Source organism: Chiloscyllium plagiosum, chromosome 5, assembly GCF_004010195.1.
Source record: "Chiloscyllium plagiosum isolate BGI_BamShark_2017 chromosome 5, ASM401019v2, whole genome shotgun sequence".
In the NCBI taxonomy this organism is placed as follows: Eukaryota; Metazoa; Chordata; class Chondrichthyes; order Orectolobiformes; family Hemiscylliidae; genus Chiloscyllium; species Chiloscyllium plagiosum.
Window position 1 is genome coordinate 25,377,425 of NC_057714.1, and position 14,751 is coordinate 25,392,175.

Sequence of the window (14,751 nt, forward strand, 5' to 3'; positions counted from 1 at the left end):
CTATCACCCTCACCTTAACCTCCTTCCACCTATCACATTTCCAATGCCCCTCCCCCAAGTCCCTCCTCCCTACCTTTTATCTTAGCCTGCTTGGCACATTTTCCTCATTCCTGAAGAAGGGCTCATGCCCGAAACGTCGATTCTCCTGCTCCTTGGATGCTGCCTGACCTGCTGCGCTTTTCTAGCTACACATTTTCAGCCCACATCCCTCAACACAGACTCGTAAGCTTTAGAGTGGGTAAAGCAACCAAGAATGCATAAAGTGCTGAAACATATAAGGATGGAGCGGTCAGGAAGGCATTGTGATGGGCAAGTGTGGGAACATTTAAAGACAGGTAGACTTGAGTTGCAATTCTGCCATTATTTGCATCAGGAAGTTAACTATGGAAGCTTACAGTAAGTTGCATAAGTTTGTCCAATTATATGTTATCTGTCTGATCAATGAGCCTGATTTACATCGTCACCACAATGTTAGCCAAATCTGAGATTTGTAATGGTGATCAGAGTATAAAATGAAAGCATTTCATTCACAATTTACTTATTGATTTTTCTCTACTTTTGCTGTAAGTACTGTTGAAATCCCAGTAACGATGATTGAGCAAAGCTAGTGTCGGATGAAATTCAGCAAGAGTGCTAACAACTCGATTGCCTGTTATTTATTCTTCAGTTTTCTTTTCCAATGGCTTCAGAAGGCTTCCCAAAGGTCTGGGTAAAGCATTCATAAGCTAAAGTATGCTGTGAACTTATTACAAGTAAGAAATTTGGTACCTGCAGTATAAAAGGAAGAAACAGTCAGTTGGTTTTTGGGTTCATAACCCTCAGCCAATTCTTAACCATGTTGAGTATATGCAATGTTCTTCAGATTAGTACAGCTACAAGCAGGAATAATGAGATTATTTAATAATGATGTTGCAGACAGGGGAGAGAAATAAACTGAAATCTTCATCTTACCCTTCCTTTCTATCAGTAAGTTTATAATATCTTCAGCCTCCATGGGCATGTCAATAACAGAAAGGTGTTTGGTTGAAGATTTCTCATCCTGTCAAAAATTGGGAAGTCTATTATGACCTTTTATCGGAATGATGATTGGGATGCCTGAGAATGCTTGCATATAAGAGGAGGCATATTTGAGTATTGTGGAGTGTTAATCTTAGGGTTCAACTGTACAATGAATCAAATGTACCTAATTACGAACAATAACTATAATTGCCTTTATTGAAAGAATAAAGTAAATATGCCTCTCTCGAACTGTGTACCATTCCAAACATACTTATGCTTACCTGGCAACGTTTGAGTTTTATAAATAAATATCGTTCTCACTTTGCTTTTCCAGTTACTTTGAAATCAAATGGGAACAGCATCCACGGAAACTGTATACCACCGGAACATGGCGAATATCTGCAAGAGGGAGAACTTCTGCTGAAAGTAAGACCAATCTTGATGAAAAAAGGAGAAGAAGGAAAATCATATTTGGAGAAGTCCTTGATGTATAGGAGCCATGGGAAAAAGTAATACACAAGAAGAGAGCATTCGGCCTGTGGTGTCTGTGCCAACTGAATAAACTAGCTGCCCATTCCAATCCCACTTACCAATAGCTGTTCTGTAGCCGTGCACGTTAGAAGATCAGTTGCAATTCCAGGTTCCTTTTAAAGTGAGTTGAGGGTTTTATTTCAAACACCAGATCGAGCAGCGAGCTCCAGACACCCAGTGGCTAAATAAACATTATTCCTCAAGTCCCCTCTAATCTTTCTGCCAGTCACCTTAAGTCTGTATTCTTTGGTAGTTAACATTTACCTTACTGGAAAACAAGTATTCTCTGTCTATTCTATCCAAGCCCTCATTTTGTACATCTCAATTAAGTCACCTCTCCAACTCCTCTGATCTAAGGAAAGTGACCTTAGACTATCTGAGTCTTTCCTCATAGCTGCTGTTTTCATAATGTGGAGATGCTGGTGTTGGGGACTAGGGTGGACAAATACAGAAGTCACTCCTTGCCAGATTACAATCCGACGAGTTTACTTGAAATCACAAGCTTTCGGAATCACAAGCTTTCGGAATGTTGCTGCTTCAACTGATGAAGGAACAGCTCTCCGAAAGCTTGTGATTTCAAATAAACCTGTTGAACTATAACCTGGTGTTGTTAGACTTCTGATTCTGCTATCTTCAGGTTGTGGCAGCATCCTCTAAATCTCTTCTGTTCTGTCTAGAGCAGTTGTGTCCTTCCCATAATTTGGTGAACAGAACTGTGCCCAAAATTCCAGCTCTGGCCAAACTAGTGTCTTATATAGTCCCTGCATTACATCCCTGATTTAGAGTTTCATAGCTTGTCCAGTGTATGCAAGCATCGCATATGAATTCTTTACCACTTGTCCAGATGATCCACCACCTTCAGGGGCATGTGGACTTGCACTCTAAGGACTGCCACGTTCTGTACCCCTCACCATATCCTCAAATTTATTATGTATTCTCCTGTTTTGTTCTCCAAAAATGCTTATCATCCTACTTCTCCAGATGGTAAAAATTGAACTGATTTTCTGTATTGTGTTTAATTACAATCTCATTTCATACAGTATTGCTTTACTGTATTTATGCATTACTTTACTATCCACAGGAACTAAAAGATACAGTATGGTCATTAAAATATTTGATATCTAATAACAGAAACTAATAGAACCATTATTGCTATTTTTCATCTATCTCCACTATGAAGCAAATTAAATGGCTAATGAAGAATAGCTGTAGCCTTTCTGGTTTGGTGCATCTATTAGCGCAAAACTCTCAAATATTCTTGTACATTCAATAAATGTATAGAGTTTAAATATAAATCACTTCTTTCCTGATGCAAGAACAGTGAAATTGCTAAATGAATAAACCTTGTGCAGACTATCAGTCTAAGATTACCAAAAGGCATACCCTGAGCCACTTTGCAACAGAATTAGGATGTGTCAAAATCTGATGACACGTAATTCTGGTTATGTTGAAGCTGGTCAACATTTGACTGACAATAGGGAATCCCACAGAAAAATGACCTTTGTTAACCAAAATTCAATGTTGGTTACTGCAGGTTAGCTGAACTGTCATATGGTCGCAGCTACGCTTTTATTTCAGGTATACACTGCTGTCGCGTGCATCTAACATATCAACAAAGCTTGAAAATGATAGAATAGAAATTTATCGATGTGTACTTTTACATTAAAAAAGTGAAAAATTTTATAAGTTGCCGCACCACAGTGCCTACATCAATGATAGATATCAAAGATAATGATAAAAAAGTAAAATTAAGACAAAGTTCACCACAGTTCAGTTCCTGGGCTAAGGGAAAGCCAATAAAGGAACAGTGGCATACCTTGAAGATGCATTTGCTATTCTGGGACAAAAACTATATCTCCAGTGTTTGAAAACATAAATACCTAATGTGGCTTACTTATGAAATTCTGCATTAAATAATTCAAATTATTTTAATATTTGTACTTGCAACTTATTAAATGTTAACTTCCAATGACTGAATTTCAGTGATCCAAAAGGAATCCAGACTTTGGATTTGCTGAGCTATAATTTCTTCATTAACATGAAGCAACTTATGATTTTGTCAGAAGAAAGATCATTAATGTGAAATGCTGGCTGTTTCTTTCTCTGTAGATAGTATCTGATCTGCTAATTTCTAAGATTTTCTGTTTTTGCAATAGTTGAAACTACTAGTTTCTTTAATACTTCAAAATCAAAACTCTCATTGTTTTTACCTTGATACACAGAACAATGTGACATGTGACATGGTGGCTCAGTGATTAGCACTGCCGCTTCACAATGCAGGGACCCGGGTTTGATCCCAGCTTCGGGCGACTGTCTGTGTGGAGTTTGCACATTCTTCCCCTGTGTTTGTGGGTTTCATCTGGGTGCTCCAGTTTCCTCCCACAATCCAAAGATGTGCAGATTAGGTGAATTGGCCTTTCTAAGTTGCCCATACTATTCAGGAATGTGTTGGTGCATTAGTCAGAGGAAATGTAGAGTAATAGGGTAGGGGAATGGGCCTGGTTGGGATACTTTTTGGACTTGTTGAGCAAAATGGTCGCCTTTCCCATTATAGAGATTCTCTGTATGACTATTCTAACCAACCTATCTGAATATTCTTTACGGGAAAAGTTGTACTGCTTAATGAAAGAAGTTTAAAAGGTTATACACCAAGCAATTAAAAGGAACATTTTATTTTTAAATTTACGTGAGAAGAAATGACCACTAATTAGTTCCAAAACATTTTATTTGAATTACCTTGAACAATGGTATGACAATCAGATATGGATTAGGCCTCTTGCCAGGAAATGTGAAACCTCCTCACACTTAGTTTTGTAAGGCTGATATTTTAAATCACCCTGGCTAGTTCTCACTGGGTAAGGAACATAAGTTTCAATTCACCCTCAAGAAGGCTGGGTGTAACTGGTGCTGGCCATTGACAATGACCGCTCTTTGATATGAAAAGCCTTTTATGTTCCGCTGTTCCATCTTGGAGCAATGTTCATTAACTGTTCTGGTTTTCGGGGAGATCAGCAGGATTGTTGTCAATATTTTCAAAAGTTGGTATGTTTTGATTTATTTGTCTGAGTAACACAGTTGCACTGTTTGGTTCCCTGCAGCAAATGATGGGAGTAAGCACAAATTAAAAAGCACTTGCAAAAGCTATAGAGAGAAAATGTGATGGGCATGTGTTGAGTCCGGTGTTATCAATCATTGTACAGAAGTGCCCAATATGCAACTTGTGGAGCATAAATTAAAATAAGAATCATAGCGGTTAGAGAATACTTTGTACATTTGCCTCTTAGAGAATTCTGGCACTGAAATGGTTTCTGATTATTTTGTCCATTCATTAATTTTTTTGTTGCTTTTTATTATTGATTTTAGAAAATTATACATGGATGGATCTAGAAGAAAGATATTAAAAGTGCTGTTTGGAAATGAAATATCTGCAGTTTCAGATAATACAATCTGGCATTCAGTATACTGTGCTGCAAAACACAACTTATAAAAATGAATAAATGAAACAAGCTCAGTTCTTCAACCTGTAAACCATTTGCAAGAAATAATAGGCAGACAGATAACATACTCATTGGGTCATGGCTGAGATCATTTAAATTGGCAACAAAAGCAATAAAAATGGAGTTCAGGATATGTATTTTTAACTGTTACTTTGTTCAACAACTCCCCACAATCGTATTGCTTAAATCTTGATTGTTCATGAACAATTACAGGTTTTAAACAAAACCAGCAATTGCTGGAGAAACTCAGCAGGTCTGGCAGCATCTGTGGAGAATAAGCAATATCAACATTTCGGCTCCAGTGACCCTTCGTCAGAACAGATTGAAACGTGGGGCTGATCACGTATTTGGCCTTCGTAGCTCTCCACAGAGTAGATTTATTTACATTTTAAACAATATTTCCACATTTATGTCTAAACAATATACAACCATGTAAAGTAGGAGCAGAAGTAGGCCATTCAGGCTCTCAACTCTGCTCCTACATTTAATATGATCGTGACTGATTAGTTTGTGTTTCAAATTCTACATTCCTATCTTTGATGATCCTGATTTCCAATAAGAATCTGTCCATCGCTGTCTTAAAGGTATTCAGCAATGGGCTTTCACCACTTTCTAAGTTCCAAAGCCACAACACACAAATCCTCATCTCTGAGCTGTAAGGGCGACCCCTAATTTTTACATAGTGTTTGAGTTCTGGATTGGCCCACAAGAGGAGAAATCCCTGTCACAACCATTAATGATCTTGCACACTTCATCAATTCACTGTACTTCTAAACTCCAGTGGAAATATAAGACAACCCACTCATTCAGTGAGATAATCTGGTAAATTTCCCCTGATCCACCTCCAATGCATTTACATCTTGCATCAAATAAAGAGACCAAAACTGTATAAAATACTTAATGTCTCAGCAGTGCTTGTTAGCTGAAAGATAACCTTACTTTTATATTCATTTCACATCGTAAAAAAGATAATATTTATTGACGTGTATATATATATACTGTATGTGCATACTAAATTTTTGTGACTCCTGCACAAGAGCACCGAGATCCCTCTGCACCTCAAAATTCTTTAGTTATTTTCTGTTTAAGTAATACTCTTTTTTTTTGTTCTTCCTGAAAAGTGAATGACTTCACATTTTTTTTCCACATTATACTCCATCTGCCAGATTTTTGCCCAGTCCCTCAACCTATCTATAGCTGTATGCAACTTCCCAGGTTGTGTTCACAGCGTACTATGCTACTTATCTCAGTGTTGTATGTGAGTTTAGCTATCGTGCCTTTGCTCCCTTCATTCTTAATAGAAATCGTACAATGTTGAGGCCCCAGCACAGACCCTTGTGGAACTCTATTTATCACATCCTGCAAATTAGACAAAGATATATTTATGCAAATTCTCTTTTCTGCAAGCAGTCTCTGCTAATATGTTACTCCCAACAGCATAATCTTTCATTTTGTGCACCTTTGGTATGGCACCTTATCAAATACCTTCTGAAAATCCAAGCATTGTGTATCTTCAAACCTGCCTTTATTCTTAGCACTTCAAAAGATATGTGACTCATTTCACTCTCCTTTACCACTTGCATCAGTAATTAAATACCAATTATCTACAATTAAAAATATATACAGGTGTATGGATAGTGCACTTAAAAAGGATATCCATAGCCTTTTGACATTTTCATTAAATGATGCCAGATTTTCCTGGATTCTGTGTGTCGCCATAGTCTTACCAGACCATGGGGACTGCGCTCTCATTAGAGAGAGAAGTGATGGTTGTAATTTAACCTGAGAGCCACCAGACCTCAGAGGGAAGAGGTTGAGAAAGAGAGCCCTTCATGGTAACCTCAAGCCAGTGATGGGAATTGAACCCACGCTGTTGGCACCACACTGCTCTGTAAACCAACAATCCAGCCAAATGAGCTAAACCGATTCCTATGAATCCTATATCCACATTAGTAGCATTTTAAAATCACAAAACATTTCAGAATTTTGGCTCATGGAAGACCAGTGTCATTGAAATGCATCCAAGCATTTCATCACTTCATCGCTTATTTTTATCTAGTGTATTTCTCTAGTGCACAGAAATTATAGCTAATTGTGATCCTTCTTATTCTTAGATGAACGGAGTTGTGATATATCAACTTCAGCTAATTATGTGATCTGCATGACTTTAGAAATGGATAACTACTGTCTTGAGAGACAAAATCCATTTCTGGAATGAGTTTTCACACTAAATTCAACATAAAGCTCAAAAGTAGACAATGTTGGTGCTCTGAGTCAAGCAGTTAAAAGTTACTTATGCATGAATTAAGTTGTCTGATTTTCTTTTAGTAATCTTTGAATTGTCACGTTTGCAACATTCTTACCTGTAAGACAATACTTTGCAGACTTTTTTTAACCCCAAAAGTGACCTATTTTGTTGCTCTTAGATTGATGTCTCTGATGTTAAGAGAGCATGGTGGAAACAGTGGGAGTTGGTAAAGGTGGTGGGGTGGGGGTGGGAAGACCTATACCATGTGAAGGTTGTGTACTTTACCTAAATTGATCCCCTGCTCACTCCACCCGGTGTCCCTTTCCCATAGAAGGGAAGTGTGTTCATTGCACAATTCTTGAAGAGGCAAAATTCTATCTTTACATTGAGGATGTACTCCATCATGTTGTACAGCACTGTCCCAGGGCTAAATGGGACATATTTCGAACAGATTTACCAAATCAAAACTTGGCATCTATAATTCACTGTGTACCATCATATCTTGACTTCATTACAGCCTTAGTCCAAGTATGGACAAAAGAGTTGAACTCAGTCAAGAGTTGACTGCTCTGGACATCAAGACAGCATCCTAGTAAAACTGCAATCCATGGGAACGAGGGCAATGCTCTTTATTGATTGGAGTCATGTCTAGCACAAGGAAGATGCTTGTAGTTATTGGTCATTTAGCTGATTCCCAGGACCAGCACCCCTCTAATTTTTCTACTATCTGCATGGGCTATCTGAGGTCTGGGATATCTCTGCAAGAGTTTCTCAGGTTAGTGTCCTTGGCCCAACTATCTTGAACTGCTTCATCAATGGCCTTCCTTCCATCATCCAATCAGAAGTGATAATGTTTTCTGATGGTTGTATATTGTGCAGCATGATTCACTACTTCTCAGATCCTGTAGCAGCTTTTGTTCATACACAGCAAGGCCTGGACAACTTGAAGCTTGGGCTGACAGTGGCATGTAACATTTTCACCAAACAGGTGCCAGGAAAGATTGTCTCTAACAAGAGTGAATCTAATCATCACCCCTTGACATTCAATGGCATTACCATAGCTGAATCTCCCCAGTACCAACATCCTGGGGTTTGTCATTGACTGGAAACTGAATTGGACCAGCCATAGAATTGGCCACCAATTTCTCCAAAATATGTCCATCATCTATGAAACACAAGTCAGAAGTGTGATGGGAGAAGGGTCACTGGACCTGAAACATAAACTCTGCTTTCTGTCCTCAGATGCTGCAAGACCCATTGAGCTTTTCCAGCAATTTCTGTTTTTGTTTGTGAGTTCTAGCATCCACAGTTCTTTGGGTTTTTTAAAAGTTGTTCTGTATGATGGAATGCTTGGTGGAATGAGGGGCCATAGTTTGGAATGGCTGGCCGGGGAACTTGGACACAAGGAGTTTGAAGAACCATTGGGAGTGGGTATTTGGCATAACTTGGTATAACTGGGAACAAGGGCCTTGAAGAGTTGCTGGTGGCTTGAGTTGGAATGGATGGGGAACAGGGAGTTATGTGGGGGTCAGGGCTGGAGGGATATTTCATGCATTATGCTTTAGTTTTGGGTATGGCGCCAGATCCCTGAGATAGGCCTTCTGCCACAACTACTGTAAGCAATACTCTCAGTTCTTCCAAGGTCATCTGTCCAGGTTTTAATCCAATCCAGTTAGAGACTAGGGATGAAATAGGGATAAAACACTCTTTTGAAATTGAGTAGTCCTATTGTATCACACTTGCTCACTTAGCTCATACAGATAACAAAAATTGGAACATACACCCATGTGTGCGCATTTACTGCCTAAAGTAAAAGTATGAATTTGAAAAGAATGTGAAATCAACACCGATTATTCAATCATAATGGTGCATTCATTAAGGTGGAAGCAATGAGCACAATGCTTTAATTATATAATTGCCATTTTTATTGTTCACTTGCAGCAACATGGCATGGGCACATTACAGCAGTAGAGAAATAAACAATCTGGTGGGCAGCAACAAGTTCCTGTAGAATCTGGGCATAGTTTTCAAGTAGCACATCAGCAACTAATGTTTAGTGAAATGCTTCCACAATATGTTTGGAGATGATACATTTTGATTATCATGTGTTTCTGAGTTTGTACTGTATTTCTAACCTGCAATGATGTTTATTCCTAAAGTAAGGAGAATTAATGAAGCTCAAAACTGAAGATGTTATATTATGGAGTCTTCAATGTCAAATTTCTTCAGATTTTACTGAAGAAGAGTTTAATCTGTTGAAGCTTTTTTTTTAAAAGCTGCAGTGTACGGTTGTGAGGAAAAACAAAAATCAGATTTGGAAATTTTCTGTAAACCACATCTGTCACAACAAGGTCAGTCTGTTATGAGACTACACAGCACTGTATTTTCAACATTGCAACCTATACCTTATGCCTTGTATTGCATTTTTAATAGTCCCATGTGTAACATTGAGATTTCTTTTGCAAGTATTGTTGTAATTGAGAATGCTTCTCTGTCTCCATTCAGCCATTTGATTGTTTGGATATTCTTATTGCTTTTTTTTTCCTTTTGTGCCTATTTTCCAATTAATGCAAACTAGTAAGTTTAGTGGAAGGTTTCACTCTTCTTCCCATTTCTGGAAAGTACTCGTTCTCCTGTTTTTATACACAGAGCAAAATTACTGTATAACTTTTTAAAATCAGTCAAAAAATTGAAAGTTTATGTCAGATGCCAGAATACTGCAGAAAGCCTCAAAGATTCTCAGTGCATTAGTGGAAAGAGAGACAAAATTAGAAAAGCAAATAAATGAAAGGGCATGAAAAATATTGTTCAGGAAAATCTAAAGATGTTTTACAAGAAGTATGAAGAGTAAGAGGTCAACCTAGTAATGCTAAAGGGGGAAATAATAAAGTATTTAGCATCTTTTAAGAAAGGGTTAAATTCAGTCCAAATGAAATGAGAAGAGGCCAGCAATTTCTAATCCTCTCAAGCAACAACTTTGTGCGGGGGGTGGGAGGTTGGAGTATGACTAATAATATATCATTTGTTTAAAAAGGGAGGAAATGATAGTTTGACTAACTAGCCCCGTGGTGGGCAAATTAATAGGAAAGGGTTTGACAGTCATTATAAATTGATGTTTTGAGAAGCAAGGAATAATCAAGGGCAGCTGGCTTGGATTCGTTAAAGGGCAGTTATATTTGCTAAACCTTAATTTTTTGAGGAAATGGCAAGGAAAACTGATGAAGTACTGCATTTGGTGTAGACTACTTGGATTATAACAAATCTTCTGACAAGTTTTCACATATTTGATGCACTGGTTTGATTCTAGCTAAAATACTTCCGTACAGTTCTGGTCACCACATTACAGGAAACATATGCTCACACTTGAGAGGTTACAGAAGGTCATGATGAGAAGAACGTCAACTAAAAGAGGCTAAGAGAGATACAATTGAGGTTTAGAAGAATAGTGAGCGGTGAAGCTAGATCCTTTCTATCCACTCTGTTTCCATTAATGGTGAATTCAGGAGAGTAGTTGAGTATTCTGTGCACTCAGAGAGTAGTATGGGTGTGCCATTTGCTTTTTGTACCATCAATCTTTCGATGTTTCTGTTAGTTACAGTATAATACATATTCTTACACCCCCGTTCCTTAAGTTCAAATCAAGGTGTCACACATTTTGTCTCCCACTCTAGATTTTCCAGCAGTCTTTCCTCCCTCTTACCAGCTGTAAAATGTTAACTTGGCATCATTTCATTACTCCTTCTCGATTTACCTAGCTTGCGTGTGGGCCTTTTCAACCTTGGTGGTATCCTGTATTACGGGCTTTGGTGTTTCAGCCAGGTTCAGTTCTTTCAAACAAAACCTTCACTTATCAGTCAGTGTGATCTCATCCTCGCTGTTGAGAAATGGTTAACCCAGTAGTTTTCAAAGTTTCTGCTGAAAGTAACCTAAACTGTGGAAGACATAATGTTATTACATGTAATTCAGAGCCCAGAGATGCATTCTGTCTCTCAGTTGCTGGGCTGCAGCTTGAGTCTCTGTACATTTTTAGCCTTTATTGACACTACAATATTTTGAGTTTTTGGAGACAAAGCTAAATAGAAATATTTTGTAATTAGCTGAGTTCATCACACTGCGTACAATTGCTTCCATTTGCTATCATCCTTTTTTAGGGCTACTGAGGTAACAAGCTGTTTTTGCTAGATTCTTAATTTACTTCATTGTTAATGTTTGCGCTGACAGTTTTACAGTGTAGCTTTAGCACAAGATTTTCAGAGGCCTTACCAAGGATTACCATTTCTTTAATGTAAATGGTAAGCCGCAATAAAGGATTCAAATGGTTAAATTGTAAATAAAGCATACATATGTATTTACATTCTTGTGGTGATAACAGAACAGTTAGCTTCTTTGTTGAAATTAAGGTTTCAAAAAAACCTTATGATTTAAGTAGCTTTGTATAGGCACAAGATTATCTCTAAAAGCATATCAATAATCCTTATATTGTATTGGTGAAATTATTGATATATTTTATTTACAAGTGCATTTGTATACTTTATCAGATTAGTGCATCTCAACATATAGTCCAAATTGCACATTTGCAGCAGGGTCCTGAAGCAAGGTACAAAGCCGTTTTATTGTTCACATTGTGAGTTAAAAGCTCATAATTAGAAGCAAACAAGCCAGAAAAATCATTTTAGGAATTTAATCCTTGTGGGAGCATAGAAAGATGTGCAGAAATTCTACTGTTTAGAGGGTTATTAGTCTGGAAATAGGAGGGAGTCTGGATCTTGTCTGACACTTGTCATCTGTTAGAGGACTGTGTGATTGCAAGAAATGCCTGTACAACGCACTAGCACTGCAGCAGTTGATCTTTTAAAGGCATTAACCTTTCCACTGCATGATCATCTAGGCTTAAATTTGAAGAATGACAGGCGGAAGGTGTGTCATGTAGAGGAGAAACAAAAATTGCATGAGTTCTCAGTAAAAAATGGAATGGTAGTGAACATTTAACTCAGAAGCAAATGGGTGTAAGATTTTCCTTTTGCCTTTAAAAGGCACAGATAAACTGATTTTTTTTCCTGCATTAAAATTATTTAAGAATTTTGTACTCTTCTACCACCTATTTATAGCAATTATTTTTGTTTCCATGAGTTATTGACTTCATGTCATACTGTTCAGGGGTTAAGAGTTGGGGGTGGGGAGGAGAGTAGTGGTACAAAACTATTGCCTTCGATCTGAATGTAGTAATAGGAACAAAGTAACTGAAGTACGAAGTAATCCTGTTATTCATGAAAGAGAGAAAACCTTGCAACAGAAGGAGTGGAGTAAGATGGGAATTAAATGGTGACAACTTGAACTTTGAAGACATGAGCAAGTACTTGTAAAGATTTGCTGACTTGCAGTGTGAAAGTCCAAATCATTAACTGTTTTCCACCAAATCAAACAAAAACTCCAACAGACCAATTGAACATAGTTTGCTTTTTATAAATCCACTGTCTTTCTTAATTATTAGCATTTGCCCATATGACTATTAACTTTGTCCCATATTATTGTTTCTAGAAACGTTCCCACCGCAAGGTTGAACTATCTGTTGTTTTTGTACCTTTATCTGTGCACTCTGCTTTGAACAAACTTGTCTATCAGTTGCAGTTCTTCAAACCTCTGGCAACATCACAGAATCTAAAAAAAAACTAGACAACTTATGGCCAGTGCTTCTGCAATTTCCACTCTTTTTGCTTCCTTGGAAGCATCCCATTTAGTCTGGTGTTTTATCAAGTGCAACATCTATCCATTGCCGCCTCCATATCAATTATAAAGCCTACAAGTGGTTTGATTGCCTGCCCTTTCAACACGGTCTTATTCTTTGATAAAGATGAGTTTATGAAGTATTTATTTTGTGCCTCAGTTGTTCACCCTGCTTCCATATGTAAATTTCTTTTGTTTCTAATCAGTCCCATTGTTCCTTGTACACCATTTTTGCCGTTTTTGTATGCCTATAGGAATTTCTTGGATTTCCTTTTTTTTATTAGCTGGTAACCTGAATTCATACTGTCTCTTTGCTTCTGTTATGTGCTTGTTCACTTCATTTTTGAGCTTTCCACATTGATCCCGGTTGTATTGTCCACTGACATCTGTCATAAGCACATATTTCATTCTGCACCTTAATTTCTACCTGTTTCATCATCCGGGGGAGTTTAGATTTGTTTGCCCTGTCTGCAGACTTTTATCATGTCTGTGATTGAGCTATCTCCTCTCTCAAAGCAGTCCATTATTCAAATCCTGTTTTGATTGCCAGATTTTGATTTCAGTTGATCTTAGCCTAATTCTCACCTGATGAAATTGGCTTCCCTTTCCCCCCCCCCCCCTCTCCCGCCCTTTTGTTATACTTACTGTGGGGTTTTCTTTGTCCTTTTTATGATGAATTTAAATATTAATATACATCTTAAGTATCCAGCCACTGACAGTTAATCCATTCAGTCCACTTCATTCCCAGAAACCAGTTTTAAAATACCTCCTTTCTTGTTTGACTAGGAGGATGCTGTTGTAGAAAATATTCCTGAACACACATTCTAGGAACTCTTGCCTCTCTTTGCCCTTTACCCCATTACTATTCTTATCTTACTGAGAAAACTAAAGTCAGCTTTTATACTTATTCCATAATTTCATTGAAAATTTGTTCGTTTCTATCTCCTCCACTGACTGGCGGCTTCTGATTGCATCAAACAATCTAATTGGATTTTTTTGTTCCTCAGCTCTAGCCAAATAGATTCTGTCTTTGACCCCTGTGAGACTTCATCTCTGTCAGACATTGCAATGTTTTCCATAAAAGATACTGCTAGTTTTACCCCTTCCCTTCTTTTCCAATTTTTCGTTGACATTTTGACTCCAGGAATACTTAATGCCTTATCCTGCCGTTCTTCAAGTCGGGATTCTCTTTGAACCATGGCATCCTATTTTCACAAAACAAACTGTGCCTTTAACTGACGGGTTTTATTAATGATACTCCAGACATTCTCATACGTGCATAGTAGCATTAATTTAGATGTTGCTTTTTTGCTTGTATTCTGAACCCACCTAAACTTCCTATTTCCTCTTAGTTCCATCTTAGATAACAGCAAGTTATTCTGTTATCTAGTGTGTGTGTAGTAGTCAGTTCTGCTATAATGTGTGTTTTTTCAACAGGAATTGGTTTTAATGTGATTGAAGAATTTGAACCGTTATTTGTAGAACATGAACTTCCCTTACCTGTATTGGCTAGAATGTGATTCCGCCCCATTCGTTTAAATGGTGCTGCTCTTGCGTGATTTTCTTATAACACAGAATAGCACAAGAATGCAACTATCCTGTTATATGAGACCTGACTGTATTAAAATTTTATCCATCTTATTCCTGTAGACTATTTCTATATACCGGTGGCCAATCCCACTAATGTATTTTAAACCACACATTCCTCACTCCACCCCCCCTCCCCCCACCCCCGCTCGAAAACAATGTTAA

The 14,751-nt window shown here is 37.8% G+C and overlaps 1 protein-coding gene across 1 annotated transcript in view; it reads left to right on the forward strand.

Annotated features, from left to right (window-relative positions):
• LOC122549768 (aryl hydrocarbon receptor-like) overlaps positions 1-14,751 on the forward strand; it is a 187,566-nt gene that overhangs the window by 92,654 nt on the left and 80,161 nt on the right. The window contains exon 3 of the mRNA XM_043689763.1: positions 1,334-1,425. Coding sequence (XP_043545698.1) covers positions 1,334-1,425 — 92 coding nt within the window. The remainder of the gene's footprint in view (positions 1-1,333; positions 1,426-14,751) is intronic.